The sequence below is a fragment of the Pteropus vampyrus genome, unplaced genomic scaffold, assembly GCF_000151845.1.
Source record: "Pteropus vampyrus isolate Shadow unplaced genomic scaffold, Pvam_2.0 Scaffold1143, whole genome shotgun sequence".
NCBI classification, from domain to species: Eukaryota; Metazoa; Chordata; class Mammalia; order Chiroptera; family Pteropodidae; genus Pteropus; species Pteropus vampyrus.
The window spans coordinates 20,349-43,098 of NW_011889924.1; the positions used below are offsets into that span (position 1 = coordinate 20,349).

The 22,750-nt window shown below is 38.0% G+C and overlaps 1 protein-coding gene across 3 annotated transcripts; it reads right to left on the reverse strand.

The window, feature by feature from the left end:
- Positions 1-1,458: 1,458 nt before the first annotated feature.
- ZNF449 (zinc finger protein 449) lies at positions 1,459-20,344 on the reverse strand. 3 transcript variants are annotated; one of them, XM_011386343.2, is made up of 6 exons: positions 20,211-20,344; positions 18,086-18,169; positions 17,722-17,982; positions 15,893-16,097; positions 4,603-4,716; positions 1,459-4,408 (listed from the first exon to the last, which is right to left on the reverse strand). In XM_011386343.2, exons 3-6 carry the CDS (start codon positions 17,887-17,889, stop codon positions 3,525-3,527), a joined length of 1,371 nt encoding a protein of 456 aa, XP_011384645.1. In that variant the 5' UTR covers positions 17,890-17,982; positions 18,086-18,169; positions 20,211-20,344; the 3' UTR covers positions 1,459-3,524. The 3 variants fall into 3 exon arrangements, with proteins under 3 accessions (XP_011384645.1, XP_011384644.1, XP_023382355.1); XM_011386342.2 differs by having other exon boundaries at positions 17,722-18,169; XM_023526587.1 differs by lacking the exons at positions 17,722-17,982; positions 18,086-18,169; positions 20,211-20,344 and adding an exon at positions 17,067-17,684.
- Positions 20,345-22,750: the final 2,406 nt, after the last annotated feature.

Genomic DNA, 22,750 nt, shown 5'->3' on the forward strand with positions numbered 1-22,750 from the left:
CACTGCCACTTCACAAGCACCAAAGATATTCCTAAAGACATTAAAGTAATTGAGAGGTCCAAGACTGTATTCTAAATTTGTGCCTTATAATCTTTATTTTCTAAGGTCTTTAGGATACTTACCAAATTTTATCAAATATATGTCTTAAACTAAATGAACTTTAAAAGCAAAACTGGAATGAACCTCATTTTCTAATCACAATGCAGCAAAAACAAAAATTAAGAAGAAAATGGCAATATTGTATAGCTTGGGTTAAAGAGGAAGTATTAATGTAAACTGTAGTAACAAACAATTTTGAAATGATCAATAATGACATTGTGATGGTTAATTTTACATACCAACTTGACTGGGCTAAGAAAATCCCAGATAGCTGGTAAAATATTACTAGATGTATCTGTGAGGGTGTTTCCAGAAAAAAATAGCATTCGACTCAGTAGACTGAGTATAGAGATCTGCCCTCAGCAATGTACGTGGGCATCATCCAATCTCTGAAGGCCTGAATAGAATAAAAAAGCAGAGGAAGAATTAATTAATTCCCACTCTTCTTGTGCTAGGAACTTTATCTTTTCTTGCCCTTAGACACGTGAGTTCCTGGTTCTCAGGCTTTGGGATTTCAGGACTTATATCCATGGCCTCCCAGGTCTCAGGCCTTTGGTCCCAGACAAAGAGTTCTACTATAATACCAGCTCCCCTGGTTCTCGGGTCTTTGGATTCAGACCGAAGTATACTATTGGCTTTCCTTTTTCTCCAGTTTGTAATAGAATATATATATTGGTTCTATTTGTCTGGAGAATCCTGATTAATGCAAACATATATGAAAACTGTGGGATGTGACCAAAGACATATTTAGAGGAAAATCCATAACCTTAAATGCTCTTATCATTAAACAACAAAGAATTAAAATACAACATGCTGGAATGGATATTTATTGAAAGCTTATACTGTGTAGGGACTGAACAAAATATATTTCACTTAATCTTTATAGTTCTTACAAGGTGGGTACTGTTTTTGCCCTTCATAGTATTTAGGAGGTAGGCATTGTACTTTGCCCTTATGTCTTTTTGAAGTATGATTAGGCACATTCACACAATGTTCTAACTATAGTCTTTTTCCAAGAACTATTTCACATATTTCTTGATTCACTGACACAAATATTTATTAGTGCTTATTATATACAGGGCACTGTAACAAAGAAATGAATAATGAATGTTGTCTACCTTGTAAAATCCAGTCATGTGTGTTTATGATATAGATGAGGGGGAGGATGCAGCTCATATTATGATTGCAACTAATCCTATTAGCTAAAAATGACTGTATTAAAAATGATGCATAAACCCAGCACCATGGTTACAGAGAGTAAAGTGATTCCAGCTTAGGGTGGGGGCAGGAGTCAATTGTGGTGCTATTGCCACTGCTCATGGAAGCAGCTCTAAGTTGTGCAAACAGTTAGTGCGACTGAAGCAGAAAAAAGCATATATATTTCCACTTTATTAAAATATTGCATAGATACAGAGCAGTTGGGAACATCCATTCTAAGGCACTATTCTGGTTGGGATGCAATTCCACAAGAGAAAAGAGAAGCCATTACATTCGGTATTTTTCATCTCTACATTCCGACTCCTCCCCCATTACATTTTATTGCTACTAAGATTTCAATTTTAACCCTACACTTATAAGCAGCATCATACAGGGACTGGGACAACAAGAATTAAAGATATATCCTGGCTCTAGCACTTGATATGATTTGGCACTTAACACAAACTCTCTTGCATTGTTCTCCCTTTGTTTCCCAACTCTTAACTAAAATTATTATAAACTCTTTATGAACCTGACCCATGAATTAATTTCTTTACTATAGTTTCCATTAAGCCTATAGAAGGACTAGTTTAGGCATATAGTAGATACCCCAAAAATACTTATAATAAATATGACTTCCAAGAACTTCAATGAAATAGAAAAAATACACTTCCCCTAATTCTAGTTTAAGGAAAGGATGACTGGTATCTTCATAAAGGGAAAATATTTGAATATCCTATTTGTTATATCTTATAACAAGGAACTAGGCTGAATGAATGTTTTCATGTATTAACAGCTTTAACTGACAAAGAGTTCTTCCCCTGCTACAGAAACTTGAGTCATTATCATGATTATATAAGAACAATTTATATAAGTAGCAATGTGTGTATGTGATTATAAGTAAAATTCAAAGAGGACGTGAATCACTGAGCAACTTAAAAATTATCTGGATTAGTGACCCTCACCTCTTTAAAATGATATGTATGTATGTTTGAGTGTGTATTACATAAAAACATATATGTGTAAAGAATTTTTCATAACACCCTTGAAACGACTGGAGATAACTAGGCTTAAAAGCAACAAGACTATACTGATAGCTATAGAAATATTTGTTAAAGGTAATACATTCCAAGGAATATTTTCAGAATACTAGTTCTGTGGGTTGTTACTGGGTACACACGAAAAAAGGGTTCTGGGGTCAAATAGGTTTGCAAAACATTGAGAAAAAAGAGGTGCTTTTTCTGTCTTTACTGAAGGACCTGTCAGAGATTCTCATATGCTGATGTGCACTGTGAATATAGAAAAGAGGAACAGCAGGAAGGAATTCCCAAACTTATTTTTAAAATATATTATAGAACTAAGTGTTCTGTGACACATACTTTGGGAGGCTATGAATTAAAGAATGAGCAAAATTTAAAAAGCACTGAGAGACATATAGCTGAATAGTAAAGGAGAGTAAAAAGCACTGGGCACTGGCTCCTCAGTCAATCTAAATTAAATTAGGTTCAATTTGTATGACTTCAACTATCAAATGGATTCTCCCACATAGAACTTACTTATTCTTTGAACAAAAGAAATCAAATTAATAGCTCTAAAACAGCATCGCCCCAGGCTGCCAACTAAGCAGACTAGCAAACTTTGCAGAATTCAAAATTAAAGGTTAAAATCTTAATTAAAAAAAAAATCTTAATTTCCTTAAACATAAAAATTGTCAATGGAAATAACCCAGTTCTTATGAGGCAAATGAAATCCTCTTTATTCATGTGTTCCTGACACATTTTTATTATTTGACAAAATACACTGTCTCCTTTCTTGCAACTTGGGACACATATAAAGCTTTGAACTAATATAATCACCTTCATGACAACAGATAATTATGGTGCTGCTATAATAGATATGTCAGATAGACATGGTTATCTATTATATTGACCCTATCTATATGCTTTATGCTTACATCTGATATGGTTGGCTTGGGACATAAAAATTTTCCTTGTCATAAAAAAAGTTGTACAGACAATATAAATCAAATCTAGGAAAGTTACAAGAATAGGTGGATACTCTAGAATTCATATGCCTTGGGAGATGGATTTTTAAAATAGTAAAAAAAAAAAAAAAGTTACTCTTATAAGCTCAAAAAAAGATTCTTCCAAGACAGACTGCTGCTACAGGTTAAGATTTGTTTTTGAGTTAGTGTCAATTTCTGTAGGACCTGTTTCCTATAATAATTCTTAAAGAAGTCCTCTAAAATGAGTGACTTGGTGCATAATAAGGCCTGCTCTCTGTCTGAAGCTTTTAGAACAATGACTGCACTTGTATGGCTTCTCCCCTGTATGAATTCTTAAATGAATAACAAGGCTTGGTCGCTGTCTAAAGCTTTTCCCACAATAATTACATTTAAACGGTCTCTCTTCAGTGTGAGTTCGCTGGTGCAAAGTAAGAGCTGTCAGTCTACTAAAACTTTTCCCACAGTTGTGACATCTATGAGGTTTTTCACCCGAATGAGTTTTCAGATGTCTTTTAAGACTTGATCCATGACAAAAGCTTTTCCCACACTCAAGGCATTTATATGTCTCTTCTTCAGAATGGGTTCTCTGGTGCCCTATAAGGTGTGACCGCCGAGTGAATCGCTTTTTACACACAGTGCATTCATAGGGCCTCTCCCCTGTATGAAGTCGCTGGTGTCTATAGAGGTCTGAACTACGAAGAAATCTTTTTCCACATTCAGGACATTTATGAGGTTCCTCTCCTGAATGAATTCTCTGGTGCCCTGTAAGTTGTGACTTCCGGGCAAAACATTTTCCACACTGAGAACATCGATGAGGTTTGTCTCCTGGACTTTTTTTCTTATGGGGTCTAGGGTTGAGAGGTTCTTCCAAGCTGGAGCTCTCAGCTGTCTCTCCTGCAGAGGGGTTCTGATGATCTACAAGTTTTGTTAAATCTGTCTGTAAATCCTCTGGGGGGTTTTCCCATTGATTTTCTAACTGTACATAGTCTTTTGGCAAAATGGGACCATGGAGAGCATTCCCCTCTAAAGTAACAAGAAACGGGTACATATTTTCCATTTTTTTCTGTTTTGAAGTATCTTCTTCATTTTCTATCCCGATCTCAAAACCTGGGAGAAGAAACAGAAGCTGCATATGTCACTATGTCCCACAGAAAAAAAAGAACATGAGGGAAAAAGGAAGGGTTATATTAAAGTACCAGTAGGAATATAGAAATTCCTAAATAGAATCCAAAACTTTTTACCCCGATTAAGGTTGAATTTTTCTTTTCTTTCTTCTCTAATATCAATGAACAATTACTTACCTATCTTGGACTCCAGTAACTGTTTAATTTCTTTGGAATCTTGTAGTTCCTTCACCCATGCCTCTTCTCTATGCTCCAATGGAAAGCTCATGTCAAGCTTTGGTATTGGATATCCTGGCCATCAGAAAGTTGAGAAGCATAATAGTTTGGGTTATCAAAGGTTTTTTTCCAGAATTCAGGCTGATATCTTGGACATATGGCTGCTTAATATCTACTTCCACCTCAATTATTCTTACTTCACCTTACTTCTCTCATTTTTGAAAGATAAGAACAATACAAAAATGAGAGAACATCCTTTTGTGCTCAGTTCAAAGCTATTCTCCTCTAATCTATGGAAAGGAGTGTGAATCAATTCTGTGCTGACATCAATGCACTAAATTCCATCTGTATATTTTGATAATAGATTTATTTAGGTCAGAGCCAAAATACAAAGTAAATCTTCATAAAGTTCTGGCATATTAAAGCTGAGAAGTACTGCTATTGAGTACCAAGTGAAGAGAGAGGGGTAAAAGCAGAAGCTATGAAACTGTTTATTGCAATAATCTCAGTTGAGATTTTCAAATTAAAATGGAAAATGGGCTGGCAACAAGCAAAAGCAGTCTTTTTGTTTGTTTCAGCTGAAGCCTAGAAGTGGATTCCCTTGAAATCAACCCAAATAACAATCAGTGTTTCTTACTGTCAATCTAAGGACAACCAGAAGTTTCTACTACTCACTCTCCCCATGAGTTCTACCGACCCTTTCCTCACTGAGAGCCCCTGCTGTGGCTCACATTCCTTTTCCACAGCCCTTCCTTGCCTTCTTCAGTTCTGGCAAAGAATATTGGTCTATAATAAAATGTAGGTTGGAAATTGATGATTTGAGATCTAAATACAGGATGATTTTTAGCATTATTAAAATATTAGCATTATTAAAATAACAGTTGCAAGTTAATTTGATGGAAAGTTGAATTTCATAGCACTATATCGAACCATAGGAAGTGGATGAAAATATTTTATATTTTCATGGAAAATAAGATTTTAAAAGATTAAGAATGGAATATTACTCAGCAAAAAATGAAATCTTACCATTTTTAACAACATGGATGGACCTACATGGTATTACTGTAAGTGAAATAAGTTAGACAGAGAAAGACAAATACCATATGGTTTCACTTACATGTGAAGTCTAAAGAACAAGATAAGTGAATAAACAAAACAGAAAGAGACTCATAGATACAGAGAAGAAACTGATGGTTGCCAGATGAGAAGGAGTTGGGGGGCTGAGTGAAAAAGGTGAAGGAATTAAGAAGTGCAAATTGGTAGTTACAAAATAGTAAAGGGGATGTAAAGTATAGGACAGGGAACACAGTCAATAATATTGTATAACTATGTATGGCGCCACGTGGGTACTAGACTAATCAGGGGGATCACTTCATAAATTGTATAAATGTCTCATCACTATGCTCTATATCTGAAACTAATATAAAATATTGAATGCCAACTGTAATTGAAAAAGAAAAAAGCTTCCAAATTAAAAAAAAAGTCATACACAAACCTTTACCTAATAATTAGACTGTAATATGAATTAGGTCTGATTGTTTTTGCTTTGGACTCTTTTTTGATTTTACTATTTTTTCCCTGTCTTCAGTGGAATCTATTCAGCATTTCTCTCTTTAAGGATCTGAGCTCTTTATTGATAAAGTAGACCTAACTCCCCTACACACAAAAAAGATTAAGAAATAAAAATGCATTTCAAATAAAATTCTGTTTACATTCACTACACTGTTTTTGTTTGGATTCCAAAGCTAAGAGTGGGATGAAAGGGTAATATGGCACAGGTCAAATAAAACTGGAGATCATAGATCAAAGGAAAGCTTCCATTAAGTAAAGGTGGGAGCATACTGAGACTTGAAATAAGCAGACCATAAAAAAGGCCTAGGTGTAAAATACTGATTTATAATCTAAATGTAGGGAGGTAGACAGACTTTCAACTTGATACCATGAGGAGCTCTGTGGATCTACTTACCAGTGAAACTGGTAAAAATTATTAAGGATAAAAATCCAAATATTTAAAGTCTTTCAAAGTGGTTCTAAGGGCATACAGCAGATTATGAAACGTGTAATTAAAAAAAATGCTAAAATTCCCCAAGAACAGCAAGAGCCTTAAATATTTAAACCACAACTTCTCTTTAGCTCCCTTCCCAGCTCCACTCTGGACTGGTGTAGCCCAGAGCCTAGGGCACACTCTCTTCCACCTCCCTGTTAGAGGGTTATCTTCCTGGGAGGAGCAGGACCTCAGCATTTCTTATTGTACCCGCAGCTACCAATTGTTTCATCTAAATTCTAGGCAATTCTGGCTGAGAGGTGGGGGCTCCTTTTACTTAGTCTCCATTGTTGAGACAGAGGATCCACCTTCAGTGTAGTATTGCTGAGAATACTAGGGCCCTAATTGCCCTTGTAAGGCAATTGTGGTTTTTTTATAATTGTGATTGTAAGGCAGTAAGTAGTTCCAAGCTTGGAGAGGCAAGCCAAGAAAACGTGAGGCTCAGACCTTGTGCTCAGCTCCTAAAGTGGCAATGTTACTCAGAGATAAGCACACTACTATCCTCATATCCAGCTCCAGAGCAATGTATCAGAGATCTGGCCTAGGAGAATAAGCTGTGTATCTTCTCAGGGAAACAGATGTCATTTGCAACAGAGTAGAAGTTCAAGCCTAAGGGCACTCTCAAAAAGAGTGGAGGTTGTAATTAAAGGCAAGTGGGAAGAGTTTGATAGATTTATTGAATATACAGGCTAACCTGGAGGCTGACTAGTTTGCAGAAGAGAATTGAGTAAAGAGATAACTGGGAGTAGCCCTCCTGGGATCCAAACAAATTTCAAAAACTGTCCTCAGGAACTAGCCATCAAAAGTGTTTGAATTTGATTAGATTAGTCTGCAGAACAATTTATGCTCCAGGGCATTGTTGAAAACAATAGAGCAATTAGCTGGTAATTAATAGCTGTGTCTGATCAGGGAAAGAGACAGCCAAAGAAAGCCCTGCAAAAACTACTGTCATTTCAGGGTGACTGCATGCATACCCAAGGTTGTACTCTTTGAGGGGCAACATCAAATGCTTAACATTGCAAGGTGGACTAGACTTCACTAAGATAATCCAGCCATTCACTAAACAAACAAACAAGCAAATAACAATAACAAGGGGGAAGAACACAGAGTTGTAATATTATCTAAAATGTTCAGTTTCTGGAAAAAAAATGGTAAGACATGTGCTACATAATGAATTTAATAAAGACTTCAAAGTAGCCATTATAAATATGTTCCAAGAACTAAAGGAAACCATGATTAAAGAAGTAAATTGTGATGATAATGTCATATCACATCAAATAGAGAATACCAGTAAATAGATAGAAATTACAAAAAAAATCAAATGAAAATTCTGGAGATTAAAAGTACAATAGCAGAAATGAAAAATTCACTAGAATAGCTCAGGAGTATATTAGAACTGTCAGGAGAATACTAATTCTTAAGGACTTAAGACTGATCGATAGAGATTATGCTATCAAAAGAATAGAGAGAAAAAAAATGAAGGAAAATGAATGGAACCACAGAGAAAAGTGGAGCACCATTAAATGCACCGACAGATATATAGTGAGAGAACCAGGAGAGGAGAGAAAGGAGCAGAAGAAAATATTTGAAGAGATAATGGCCCCAAACCACTCAGATGTATTGAAAAACATTAATCTACACCTGTAGGAAGCTCAATTAATTCCAAGTAGGATAAGCACAAAGAGATCTACAAACAGATATATCATAGTAAAAATCCTAAAAGCCAAATAAAAAACCTTGAAAGACAGCAAGAGAAAATGAGTTGTCACTTTTAAAGGAACTCCAATCAAAGTTGAGTTCTCATCAGAAACAAGGGAGGCCTGAAAACAGTGGAATAATACTATTGAAGTGCTCAAAGAAAAATGAAAACTGTCAACCAAGAATCTTATATCCAGAAAAGCTATCTTTCAAAAATAAATATGAAATAACAGTATCTCTAATAAACAAAAAGTGAGAGAATATATTGATAGCAGACTTGCCTAACAAGAAATACTAAAGGAAGTTCCTTAGTTTGAAAACAAGTGATCTCACATGGTAATCTGAATCCACAAGAAAAAACAAGGGGCACAAGTAAGGGTAATTATGTAATTATAAAAGACAGTATAAATACAAATTTCTGTTTCTTCTCTTAAAAGATTCTAAAAACAACTGTATAAAACAATATATATATGTACTGCATTGTTGAGCATATAACACATAGAAACGTAGTATATTTGCCAATAACACACAAATGAGGTGAGTGGGAGCAAAACTGTATTGGGCTAAAGAAACAACTTCAGTTAGTAACTCGAATCCACAGGAAAAATGAAGAAAACCAGAAGTGACAAATAATGTTAACATAACAAAAGCTATAATATAGACTTGTTTTCCTTTCATCTCTCAGCTCTACCAGTCTTAAAATTATATAAAGTAATACCTATAATAATGTATTGTTAAGTTTGTAACATTTTTGATGTAATATTATGATAGTAATACCATTAAAAGGGAATAGAGCTATATAGGAGAAATATTTCTATGTCTCACTGCATTTAGTATAAATTTGAAGCTGATTATGGTAAATTAAGATGAATATGCTAAACCTTAGAAACAATTAAGAACATAACTTAAATATTGAAAATTCATTAAGGGAAGTAAAATATTTATTTAGTGCAAAAGAAAGCAGTAAATGAGGGATAGAGGAAAAAAAAAGGATTCAAGACATAGAAACAGAAAGTAAATTGGCAGGTGTAAACCTAACCATATAAAAATAAGATTAAATGTGCATGGATTAAGCAACTCAACCAAAAGGCAGGGATTATCGGACTGAGTTTTAAAAATCCAACTATATGCCGTGTTCTAGAGACACATTTTAGATACAAAGATACAAATAGATTGAAAGTAAAGGGATGGACCAATGATTCCTCTTCTGGATATTTATCTGAAGATTATGAAAACAATAATTTGAAAAGATATATGCACTCCTATGTTCATTGCAGCATTGTTTATAATAGCCAAGATATAGAAATAACCTGTGTCCATCGATGAATGAATGGATAAAGATGTGCGTGCACGTGTGTGTGTGTGTGTGTGTGTGTGTGTGTGTACGTGCGTGTTTCCATTTCATATATGCCAACGGCTTCATGTTTTGCTAACAGGAAATATATGCCAAACTTTAATATAAAATCAATTGATTTCTTCCATTACTTTTAAATTTCTTGCTCCACTCTGCCAAGCTTTCCACTCAGCCTACAATAGGATGTGCTTCACATAATACACTGAAGATCTTTTTATTCATTTAAAAAGGCAGTAAAAATGCAAGTAACATTTAAATTATGGAATAATAAGTTTTGCGTCATTTTGAAAAGTATACTATATTATTTTAAGAGTGATGAGAAAGGGGTCGTTTCCTCTCCTACTAGTTGGTATATTTTACTTGTTTAATTCATTCTATCTCTCTCTTGTTAAATACATTGGACTTTCCTGTGCTTTAGAGAATAAAGTGTTAAAATCAAGAGTAATAGTGCTACTTGGCATATGTGATCTTTGTACCTGGCACTGTTGCTAAGAGGAGCAAATTAACATGGGTAATGGGGATGCACATGAAGAAAGATTTATAATTAAATATTACTAGATAATATTTGAAGAAATAATGGCTGAAAACTTCCTAAATTTGATGGAAGTCATGAATACAAACATCTAAGAAGTTCGACAAACTCCAAGTAAGATGAACTCATGAGTCACACCAAAATACATTTTTTTCAGACCCAAAATATTCAATTATAAATAAACTCAAAATAACAGAAGTCATTTTCCTACCTAGCAAGAAAAGTAATTTGTTGATGAGCGATATTATGTTGGTAGTTTTCAATAAGTAAGACTCTGAGAAGTTTTCAGAAAAGGAATTAATATTTATTTTGTTTTCCCTAGGGTTGGAACAAGTGACTATGCTGTTTTTGAGACTACAGAATATTCATCAGATCTCAATGTTACTCCATGATCCCAAGTGACCCACTCCTTAAAGAAAGCCATGCTTTATGTTTTTTTCCAGTAACCTGCTATTGATCAGGCTGTACCTTAGATACTTAAAATATGGAGTAGAATAAATGTCTTTTCTAAAGTGCCACAATTACTTTTGCATTAATTCAGTATAAATTACTTTAAAAGAGATTTTTATAACTTTGGGCATGCTAAAATAGGAAAGGGTGACCATTTTAATGAAAAATTCATATAGTTAGGTTAAAAAATCATACTGTATTACTACAATAAATGTTAACAATTTTAAACAATTAAGACTATTTTTTTTCTTTTCTATATTATAGTGGCTGCAATATTAATGTCTTAAATTTTCAATATTTGAGCTTATTTTCTTTAATTCTGACATGATAAAAAATTTGGGAGCATTTGAGATCTTGGTCCCCAGCATATGTTATCCATTTGGCTGAAATAAACTCTTATAAAAATTTAAAGAAAAAGGGAAGGAAAATTTTAGGGAAGTACCTGAGATTTTAATGCATGTATATTTGGCATATTATGGAAAATTAGGCAGAAAGTATCAATTCTTAAAAATTGTGCCCAGAAATCATGTAAAGCAAGTAGGAATACAGGTTATAAAATATTCAATACAATATTGTATTAAATCGTTAAATTCTGAACCTGAATTTCAATAAAATTTTAAAGGTAATTATAGTTGTCTTTGTGTAACTTCATGGCAGTCTGATTTTATAACTGGTTCTTGGCATTTTTAATTTGGGCAAAGAAAAAATATGTAACTGGTTTATGTAGATGCCTAAAAACAAATGAAAACTGATATATTCATAACATGTATTCATATCAAGATGCAAGTTCAGATGAGTGTAGGGATAGAGCTCTTTTTTCCCCTTTTCTTTATTTCTTAAATTAAAAAAAAAATGTTAGACATTTATACAATCCATGAAGTGATCCCCCAATCACTCTATGCCAAGATACATTATAATCAAACTTTGAAAAGCCAAACACATAATTTTGAAAGCAGAAGAGAAAAGAGACTCATTACATACAAGGGAATCTTAATAAGAAAATAAGCAAATTTCTCATCAGAAACTGTGGAGGCCAGAAGGCAGGAGGCTGATACATTCACAGTGCTAAAAGAAATAAACTGTCAACCAAGAATCCTATAGATGTAGCAAAACTGTCCTTTGAAAGTGAGGGAGAAATTAAGACAGTCCCAGATAAACAAAAGCTGAGGGTGTTCATTACCACTAGACCTGTCTGTCCTGCAAGAAATGCTCAAGGGAGTTCTGTAGGATGAAATAAAAAGGACACTAGTTAGTAACTTGAAGCCATATGAAGAAATAAGTATCTTGATGAAGGTAAACAGGTGGACAATTATAAAAGCTAGTATTATTTAACAATGGATTATAATTCTACTTTTTGTTTTCTACATGATTTAAGTAATACATTTTTAAAAACACAATTATTATTCTAAAAGCTATTATTATTGTAACTCGTTTGTAACTCCATATTTTCTTTTCTATATAATTTAAGAGACTAATGCATTTAAAACCCATTAGTTTATGTTTTAGGGCATATAATACATAAAGACATAATTTAGTGACATCAACAACCAAAAGGAGTGGGGATGTAGCTGTAAAGGAGTGGCATTTCTGGATGTTATTGTAGTTAATATGTTATAAATTCAAATTAGTATCACAGCTTCAGGCTATGAAATGTAATCCCCATGGTAACCACAAAGAAAGTAGCCATAGAATAAATGCAAAAAGAAATGATAAAGGAATTTAAACATTTTGCTACAAAAAAGTCAACTAAACACAAAAGTAAACAGTAATGCAGGAAATAAGGTACAAAAGGTTATAAAGTATAGCAGAAACAAATAGCAAAATGATCAAGAAGTCCCTCCTTATCAATTACTTTAAATGTAAATAGATTAAACTCTCCAATCAAAAGACAGATATTGACAGAATAGATAAAAACATATGATCCAACTATATGCTGTTTACAAGAGACTCACTTTAGATCTAAAGACACAAACAGATTGAAAGTGAAAAGATGGAAAAATATATTCATGTAAGTAGTAACCAAAAGAGAGCAAGGGCAGCTACCAATATTGGACAAAATTGACTTTACATAAAAAATACAAGACAAAGAAAGACATTATATATTAATAAAATGTTCAATACAGCAAAAAGATATAATAATTATAAACATTTGCGTACTTAATAACAGACCATCAAAATATATAAAGCAAAGACTGACAGGAATGAAAGTAGAAATAGACAGTTCTACAGTAATAGTTGGAAACTTTAATACTCCACTCTCAGTAATGGACAGAACCATATAGAAGATAAGCAAGGAAATAGAGGACTTAAACACAATAAGTTAATTCAATCTAATAGACATTTACAGAACACTTGAATTAAGTGTTGTTATGGAACACTTCAATAACAACAGCATACAAATTCTTCTCAAGTGCACATGGGACATTTTCCAGAATACAGACCATATGTTAGCCCGCAAATAATTCTCAATTGATTTAAAAAGATAGATACCACACGAAGTATTTACCCAAACCACAACAGGTTGAAGTTAGAAATCAATAACATAAGCAAAACTGGAAAATTGACAAATTTGTGAAAAACAAATAACACACTCTTAACCAATGGATCAAAGAAGGAATCACAAGGGAAATTAAAAAATACTTAGTGATAAATGAAAATGAAAATACAACATTCCCAAACTTATGAGACATAAGGAATGCAGGACTAAGGGGGAAATTTATAGCTATAAATACTTAGATTAATAAACAAGAAAGATCCCACAACAATATAACTTTACAAATTATGGAACTAAGAAAAAGGGAAAAAAACTAAACTCTAAGTTAGCAAAAGGAAGGAAACAATAAAGATTAGGTAGAAATAAATAACATAGAAGCTAGAAAAACAATAGAGAGAACCAATGAAACCAAAAGTTGGTTCTTTGAAAAGATCAACGAAGTTGAGAAACCTTTATCTGGATGGTCTAAAAAAGAAAGAAGACTGAAATCACTAAAATCAAAATTAAAGTGGGAACATTACTAATTATTGTACATAACTGAAAAGGATTATGAAAATCTGCATGTTAGCACATTGGATAACCTAGATAAAATGGACAAATTACTAGAAACACAAAACCGACCAAGACTAAATCATAAAGAAACAGAATTAGTAAAGAGACTGAAATCAGTAATCAAAAATCTCCTGATGAAGAACAGCCCCGGACTTGATGGCTTCACTGGTAGATTCTATCAAACATTTAGAGAAGAACAAATACCAATGCTTCTCAAACATTTTTAAAAAATCAAAGAGGAGGAAACACTTCCTAACTCATTCTGTGAGGCCAGCATTATCCTGATACCAAAGCTAGAAAAAGACACTGTAAGAAAACTATACACCAATATCCCTTATGAACACTGATGCAAAAACCCTAAACAAAATATTAGCAAACCAAATTCAGCAGCATATTAAAAGGATTATACACCATGACCAAGTGGTATTTGTTCCTGGAATGCAAAGATCTTTCAGCATATGAAAATCAATCAATGTAACAGAATGAAGAATAAAAAACATGATCATCTCAATGGATGCAGAAAAAGCATTTGATAAAATTCAGCATCCGTGGAATAGAATAGAGAGCCCAGAAATAAACCTTCACATATACGGTCAAATGATTTTTAACTAACATACCAAGATCAGTCAGTGGAGAAAAGACAGTCTTTTCAAGAAACTGTGTTGGAAAAACTGAATATATACATTAAAAAATGAAGTTGGGCCTTTAATACCATATACAAAAATTAACTGAAGGTGGATCAAAGACCTAAAAGCATAAACCTTTTAGAAGGATATAAGGCAAAACTTCATAACACTGGATTTGGCAATGATTTCTTAGATATGACCAAAAAAAAAAAAAAAAAGCATAGGCAATAAAAAAAGTATTCACAGAGTACTTCATGAAAAATTTAAAAATTTCTTCATCATAAGATAATATCAACACAGTAACAAGGCAACCCACAGAATAGAGAAAATATTTGTATATCATATATCTGATAAGGGATTAATAATCATAATATATAGAGAACTCTAAAATTCAACAAAAAACAATCCAAATAAAAAAGTGTACAAGGGGTTGAATAGACATTCTCCAAAGAAGATAAACTCATGAAAAGATGTTCAACATCACTAATAATTTGGAAAGTGCAAATTAAAACTACAATAAGATAGACCTCGAAGCTAGTAGAAATGCTATTATCAAAAACAAAAACAGAAACCCCAGAAAATAACGAGTGTTGTCAAGGATATGGAGAAATTGGAAAGCTGTGCACTGTTGATGGGAATATAAAATGGTACATCCACTGTGGAAAATAGTATGGTGGTTTCTTAATTAAAAATTAAAAATAATTAAAATTAATTAAATTAAAAATAGAATAACCATATAATCCAGCAATTTCACTTCTGGTTTTATATACCCAAAATAAGAAAAGCAGAGTCTCAAAGAGATATTTGTGCACTCATTTTCAGAGAAGCATTATTCATGATAGTTAAAATGTAGAAGCAACGCAAGTATACATTTATGAAAAAGGGATAAGCGAAGTACAGTATATACACACAATGAAATATTATTCAGCATACATGCTACAACATGGATGAACCTTGAAGACATTATGCTAAGTGAAATAAGCCAGTCACAAAAAAGACAAATGCACGATTCCACTAATATGAGGTACACAGAGTAATCAAATTCAGAGACAAAAATTTGAATGATGGTTGTTAGTGGTTGGGGGAAGGTGGAAATGGTGGTTATTGTTTAAATGGGCAGAGTTTCAGTTTCACAAGATGAAAAGGTTTATGGACTTGGATGGTGGTGATGGCTTCACAACATTATGAATGTATTAATATTGAATTGTACATGTAGAAATGTTTACGAAGTTAATCTAAGATTATGTGTAACTTGCAAGAAAACAATGAAAAGAAAACAATAGGCTTCTAGAGCAGACTCATTAGCCAAAAGAGTTCTGAACCCCATTCAATGTAACATGCTTTGTGGCCAGCTAATCCCAGAGAGACATTTCCTCCTCCTACCCTTTATCAGAGTGATCTCATTACATCTGGTAATCGGTTTCTATGCAGCCCCAGCCCTGGAGGGCTTCTGAGCTCTCAAAATGGAAATCAAGGGAAGGAAAGAAAACCCATGCCTTACCAGGGTCCAGGAAGGGGTGGCCTTCCCCAGCAGCACCGTAGCTCAGCTCCTGTGGCCCTGCCTGTGGGATCCACACCTCTGTTACCGGGGCCTCGGAGACAGGTCCCATCGCTTGGAGTGGGGGTGACTCCAGGTGGATGTCTGGAGGTATGTCTGCCATTCCCACTGCTGCCAAGTCTTCCAAGAGCACTTCCTGTCTATCCATCTGGGGGGAAACACCAGAACCTATCACTCTAAAGTCTGGACCAGCAGCACCCAGTAGCAATATAATGCAAGACACACAAGCCATTTCAAATTTTCCAGTGGCTGTGTGAAAAATAAAAGAAATAGGTAATCTTAATACTACACATTACTTATCCAATATATCTAAAATATCATAATTTCAGAAAGTAATCAGTATAAATAATTAGTAATGAGATATTTAAGCTACTTTAGTTTTCATCCAAAGTCTTCTGAAGTGGTGGGCCTTTTATACTTACAGCATTTCCCACCTTGGACTAGCCGCATTTCCAGTGCTCAGAGACACACTTGGCTGGTAGCAACCGCACTGGCAGGGCAGGATTAGACCACACAAAGACAAAACCGTATGTGGTAGGCCAAACAAGGAGAGAGAGGAAGGAAGGGAAACCGCAGGCTCACTCTATGCCGGGGGCAGGAAGCGCTGCAGCAGTCCTGTTCAGGCAGGCTAACTGCTGAGCCCCATCATCACACCAGTCTCGAGCGCCCCTAATGCCCAACTAGAAGCACTTCCTCTCTTCTCCAAAGACGCTGCCCTGTGCTGAGCTGTGTATGCCCCAACCAGGCTTTACTGGGTGGTTCTGAACGGAGGTCAAGGCCACTGCCCCCAAGAGGTGTTTTGGATATGACAGCAAGTGGCGGCTGTCAGTAATTTTGTGGGCACAGATGGGAGTATAGGTCATGCCCAGTGCAGAATTGTTCCGGGTCTCTACCAACTTCGGAGTACCCCCTTCAAACGGTCATGTCGGCCAAAAGAACCTGTCAAGAACCTCACCCTGTTGGTCATATAAACACAAAATATTTTTTGCACATTTTACTATGACTTAAATTTTCTAGGAAAGCACTACTTCGGAAATCAAGGAGAGACTATACTGCTAATTGTTTAGAAACGCCAAGCGTGTTTGCCTCTGGAAAACCACATGACCAGCATCCATACCTCCCACCGTGTGTGAGCTCTTTCAGTCTGAATTTCTGGTCGTTGCCTTTGCAGTGAGTCTTTGCAGAGAGGCAAGCATCTGACCACTTCATGAGGTCTTCTGGTGCACTCATGCCCGGTCATGTGCACTCTGAAATGGTTACTAGTTTACAATAAACTATGTTCCTTTTCATTTATATACCTTCTAGACCCTACTTGACTTTGGGTTGAGGTACATTTTTGTAACGAGCAAGATAGTAAATATTTTAGGTTTTCTGGTTCATGTTGTTCTGTTGCCTATTTTTTTTTTTTGTAAACAACCCTTTAAAGGTAATAATCATTATTAGCTCATTGGCTATCAGAATAGGTCTTGGGCTACATTTGACCACAGATGAAAGGCCACTAATTATATTGATGTTTTTGATTTTGTGTATGTAAGTAGGTTACATTATCTATACATTTCATTTTAGGATAGTAAACGAGGCCTTACCAAATACTTGAGGAGTTGGATTTAATGGTTAAGAATCACTGACCCATATGTTGATTCCAAGAAAAAGAGAATGTGAAAATCGCTGCAGGGAAATCTCAGGACACAAAGATAAAACATCTAATAAAGTACCAGATGTGTCTCCTACTCTACTAGTCTAATTACCCAGATCCCAAAGTCTTTTCTCACCTGCTGCTCTGGTATCTCAAGTTCTCTCTGTAAGTCTTCTATCAGTGACACAACTCTTTCTCTGTTCTCTGGGCAATGTTTTCTCACCCAGGTCTCTATCTCCGTGGGCAGAATTGTTAGGAACTGCTCCAACACTAGAAGCTCCAGGATTTGTTCTTTAGAACGCATCTTTGGCTTCAGCCATTGACAGCAAAGCTCCCAGAGTTTGTTGAAAGCTTCATGAGGCCCCGCTGCTTCTTTGTACTGGAACTGCCTGAAGCGCTGACGGAAGACTTCAGAGTCAGTATCATATTCTTGAAACACTGAGTCTTGATTCAAGGAGGCCTGGAGTGCACAACCCAGGGTCACAGCCATCGTCCCTTACCAGCAGTGTACAATTTATCCACGGCCTCAAGTCTCAGATGCCAATTTGCTTCTTTGCGTAATTCTCGTGTGGGTGGGGGGGCACCTACAATTGAGGACTGAGCAAATGAGAAAGGAAAAACAGTGGTTACCAGAGGGCACCTTACCTCCCTCAATTGCTTAATTTTCACCAAAGCCCTAAAGGAGCAGATTGTAATCTTTTGGAGGCTTTGAGAATCTGATGGAAACCATGGACTCTCTTCCCAGAAAAATATACATACACATGCAATTCTGCATACAGGTTTAAAATGTTTACAACATCTTCAAGACCATCCATGGGCCCTCCAGAACTGTGCTGTCCAATATGGTAATCAAAAGTCACATGTGGCGGTTTAAGCTTAAATTTTTTAAAAGTAAAAATTCAGTTTCTCATTCATACTATTCACATTTCACATGCTCAGTAGAGAGTTCTATTGGACAGCTGTGTTAGAATTCCTTGGAACAAAGGCTAAGGATTCCTTCTGTTACATGAGCACCTATGAATATGGTGGCCTATATCCCCACTCCCAGTCTAGTATCAATTTTCTTGTGTTTCTGAATATAGGTGAGCCACAGGAGAAACAGGGGAGCGACACTGAAATACTGGTAACCCTGAAAGTCCATCTAGCCATGAGTAACCATTAGTTGCCTTCAGTCACGGGCATCTTAGTGAGAGGCATGCCTTGCAAAGGCAGCGACTAATCAATCCTCATTCTTCTCCACTCGGGGTATGTGTAGTTCAGCCAACATCACCGTGACCCTCATGGCATTCCAACTCGTTTTCTCAGGAGAAGAAGAGCCTACCCAGGGCAGGCCATCAGGAATCTGGTCTGCATTCATAGCGAAGGACCGTTATCCCGTTCAGCACGCTGTGTGCCAGGTGCTGATCCAAGCCGCCTACGTGCACTAGTTCATTTGGCCCTCACCCAACGGTAGGAGGTGGGTGCTAGTATAATGCCCTGAATATGGATGAAGGGACTGAGGCTTGAGGCTTAGGAGGACTGAATAACAGGTTCCAGGTCCCATCGCAAGTGCCAGAGGGAAATGGTGATGAGACTCCTGCAATGCTCATGTGTAAAAACATCCAAATGGCCTTAGTGCAACCTCTGAGGTCACAGAGGCAGTCACATATATGTCTCTGCAGGTGTGGAGACCAGTACTGCCAATGCACTATGGGTGCTCTCTCTCTCTGCATTTGCCCACACAGCTCACATACCTGTCCTTTTTGATGAGATCAAGAAAAAAAATACAACACTCCGGTCCCATCCCATCCCTGGGATAGTTTCCTAAATGACACACAGGTCTCTCTCTGTAACATCCAGTTCATAAATTGCCTGTGGCGGATCCAACTGCATGGAAAGGGAACAGCAAGCACTGCACCTGGCACAGAGGCAGCGAGTGCTCTAGGATGGTGATTGCTTTGGTCGCCAGGACTTTTTACCAAGAAGCTTCTTTTTCCCCTTCTAGGCACCTAACGGTCGCTAGAGGGCATCCAGGAACCGTGCCGGTTTTGGCTTGGGACCCACCTTTCATGTGCTGCAGCCTCACAGCTGGAGAGCCCTCCCCTGAGTGACCCAAACCTTCCCGCATGGCTTCCAAGGAATCGACCCTCCGGGTTTCTCTCCATCGGCCCTTCCGGATGAAAACTTCACTTCCCCTTAGGGCCGATGGCCTCTCCCCAAACCCTCCTGACAGAACCCACGCTCACAGGGCCTGTGGATAAAAAGGCGTGCAAAAAGAGGCAAGGGGCGCCGTGAAAAGAGGGCAGTAGGGGAAAGTTTATGGGGACAAATCTCGAAACGTCTAAAAGCGAGTTTAAAACAGGATGCCGTGGCAAGGGTGCAGCCCCAGCGCGGTCCCGAGTGAAGATATCCCGCTTCCTGGAGGGGCTCGCCCAGCCACAGAGGACCCCCAGGAAGGCCCGTCCGTGTCGCAAGGAGCAGTGGCGGGGACCCAGGAGGAGAAGAGGCCCGCCACCCGTCGTTTCTCCCCACGACCGCCGCTGGGTCGGGGCTCCAGAAGACCAGTTCACGTTGCCCACACGGGATGGGAGCCCCACTCCCCGCGCCCCAGGGACGGCCACGCCCTCCATACGCTCCGGGACTCACCGCCTCGGCGCCCACGGCTCTCCCTGCTCACCCGGTGCAGTACCAAGGGCGCAGGCGCGGACCGCGCAGCCGACTACAACTCCCGGCAGGACGCAGGCCACCCAACCCGGCGCCTGGGCCCACAAGATGCTGACGTGGAGGAGGTGGGCTTTCCTTGGCCCCCACCAGGCCTCAAGCCGCTTTTGACCGGATCCCATTTCCGGTCCTAAACGCTTCTAGGTCCCAGGGGATTGGGTGGGACGAGTCATGTTCTTGATTCTAGCCAGGGCTTCTCTCCCATAGCCCTAGAGAAACTGGAGCGGGTGGGGGTGTAAACCAAAGTAAATTTTATACTGTAATAAAGAATAAAAGGCATATATTTGAGCAAAAAGGAGCTGCAGCCCAGGAGACACAGATTCAGGTAGCAACTTAAATTTTCTTCCGCTGAGACAAAGGGAAGGCCCTCTTTTATGGTGAGAGTTCTCACCTACTTCTCAATTAGGTCCTCTTTATGTAAATGAGATGTCCAAGTTATGTGGTTCTGATTGGACAGGGCAGTTCTCAGTCCCTTGGTTGGAAGAGGAAACCAGGGTTTTCCTGTAGTGGTTGACTCAGATGGGGTAAACAAATGGCTCTTATTATTTGTAAAATTTGTGCCTCAGTTGACCATGGGGAGTCCACCTTGGCAGATAAATTCCTTAATCGGGTTCACACCAAATGAATCTTTGTTCTCCATGTTAATTTGTAAGTGTGTTGTGATGGGGCCAGTGATTTTCAAACCTCTCTGTAGGATGAATTTCTAGGGAGAGTTTGTTAAAAATTCAGATTTTTAAGCTTCTATATTGACACCCTGACACATTAGATCTCACATTAGTTTGAAAATTTGCATTTTAGTAAGCTTTCCTAGGGATTGTGACTCTGATCTTAAGCTCATGGGTCGTAATTACCTTGAACTACCTTTATATTTTCTTCTCTTAAATACCTGAACTTTGACCTAGCTACCCCATGCATTCCTTTCAGCCACCAGTGTTCTCCTGTCTTTGGGTTCGCCCAATAGCTCTGCTTATTTTCTTCCAATGGGTCTGTCGCTGGTCCTACCCCTGAGTCAAATTTTCTGCCAGAGTGATCAGCTGTGAGTTGTAGTGCAGCCAGGTGTGGTGTCATTTGATTAAGGCAATCGTCACTTTGCTCCGGAGCTAGTACTGTTGGTTTTTGGATACCAGACTTTATTGCTGGTACTTCCTGCGTGTGACCAGGATCTATTCCTGCATTGGTTCAAGACAGAGAGGAGAGAGCTGCTTGCGATTGTGCCTTCCACAAGCCCTGCTGTAAGCAAGAGAAGGAGGACCACCTTGAACCTGCAAAGCCCCACTGGAGATAGTTCTACCGCGGCTGTAGTTGGGCTTATAGGCTGACGCCTCCGGCCTGCCGACTCCTCCACAAGTTGTTTATTGTTCCAAGGAGTTCTAGGGCACCTTAGCTGGCAGTAGCAGCTGGTTTTGGGGCCAAGGTGGTCCAGGAGTCTGATGATGACATCCGACCCGGGCTCCCAGGAGCGGAAAGGACACCCGATTGTGAAATCGCAGGTGTTCCTGCGCCTGGAGCCAGGAGCTGCTTCCGCTCCATTGAAGGCCCAGTGTAGAGGCCTCCAACCTGGCTTCTCTGGGTTCTACAGTTGGTCCCCTGGGGAAACACTTAGATCTCCTGGAGCTTGGCCGTGGGTGGGTGGCATTGGCTGAGATGCACCCGATGAAGTAGATCCTGGACCTGTCGCTGTTGAAATAGTTCCTGACCATCCTATCCCAGGAGATCCACAGCAGAGCGAAGATGCTGCATCCACAGAGTTGCAAAGAAACTGTGACTCAGAGTAAATGCCAAGAGAGCTTGTGAGACTGAGGGAATAGGCGAGAGAGAAAGGTTTCATCTGTGGTTGGTTGGCCCTGAGGACTGCCACCTCACGGAGTCTTACTTCCCCATTCCATTGTCTTGATTGTCCTATGTAGACCTTACATGGCCAAGTGATTTCTTTCATAGTCAAGTCTGAAACTTTCATGCTCCAGACTTCCCAAGTACACAGAGTGAACAGTGGAGGGTGCCTGTTTCCACAGCGAGGCAGTGTCGCTGCTGCAACAGTGCCAGCTCCGGAGTTAGATCAGAGGGGTTCAGATCCTGGCTCTGCTGGCTGCCCACTAGCTATGTGACTTTTGGCAGGTTACTATTCCACCTTGGGCCTCTGTTTCCCCATTGGTTAAATGGCTTCTGGGATGGTTTTGAGGATTAAAGGGAGAGCAGTACGTAGTACATTTTGATCACACTGCTGGCACTAGTTAGTGCTTAAAACTTTTAACTATTAATGTCAGCAGTTCTGGTCTCCTCTGTAGAGCTGGGTCTCAGTTAATGGTGAACTTAAAAGAACAGTTTGGCCCTGAAGCTTTGAGGTCACTGCCCCCAGGGTCCTCCAGATTAGCTTATCCAGAGTGAGGAATGGGAGCAGCTAGAAAATGTGGGGGCAAGGTATAAACTGGAAGGGACCCTCTCTCCACACCCTCCACACAAGTTAC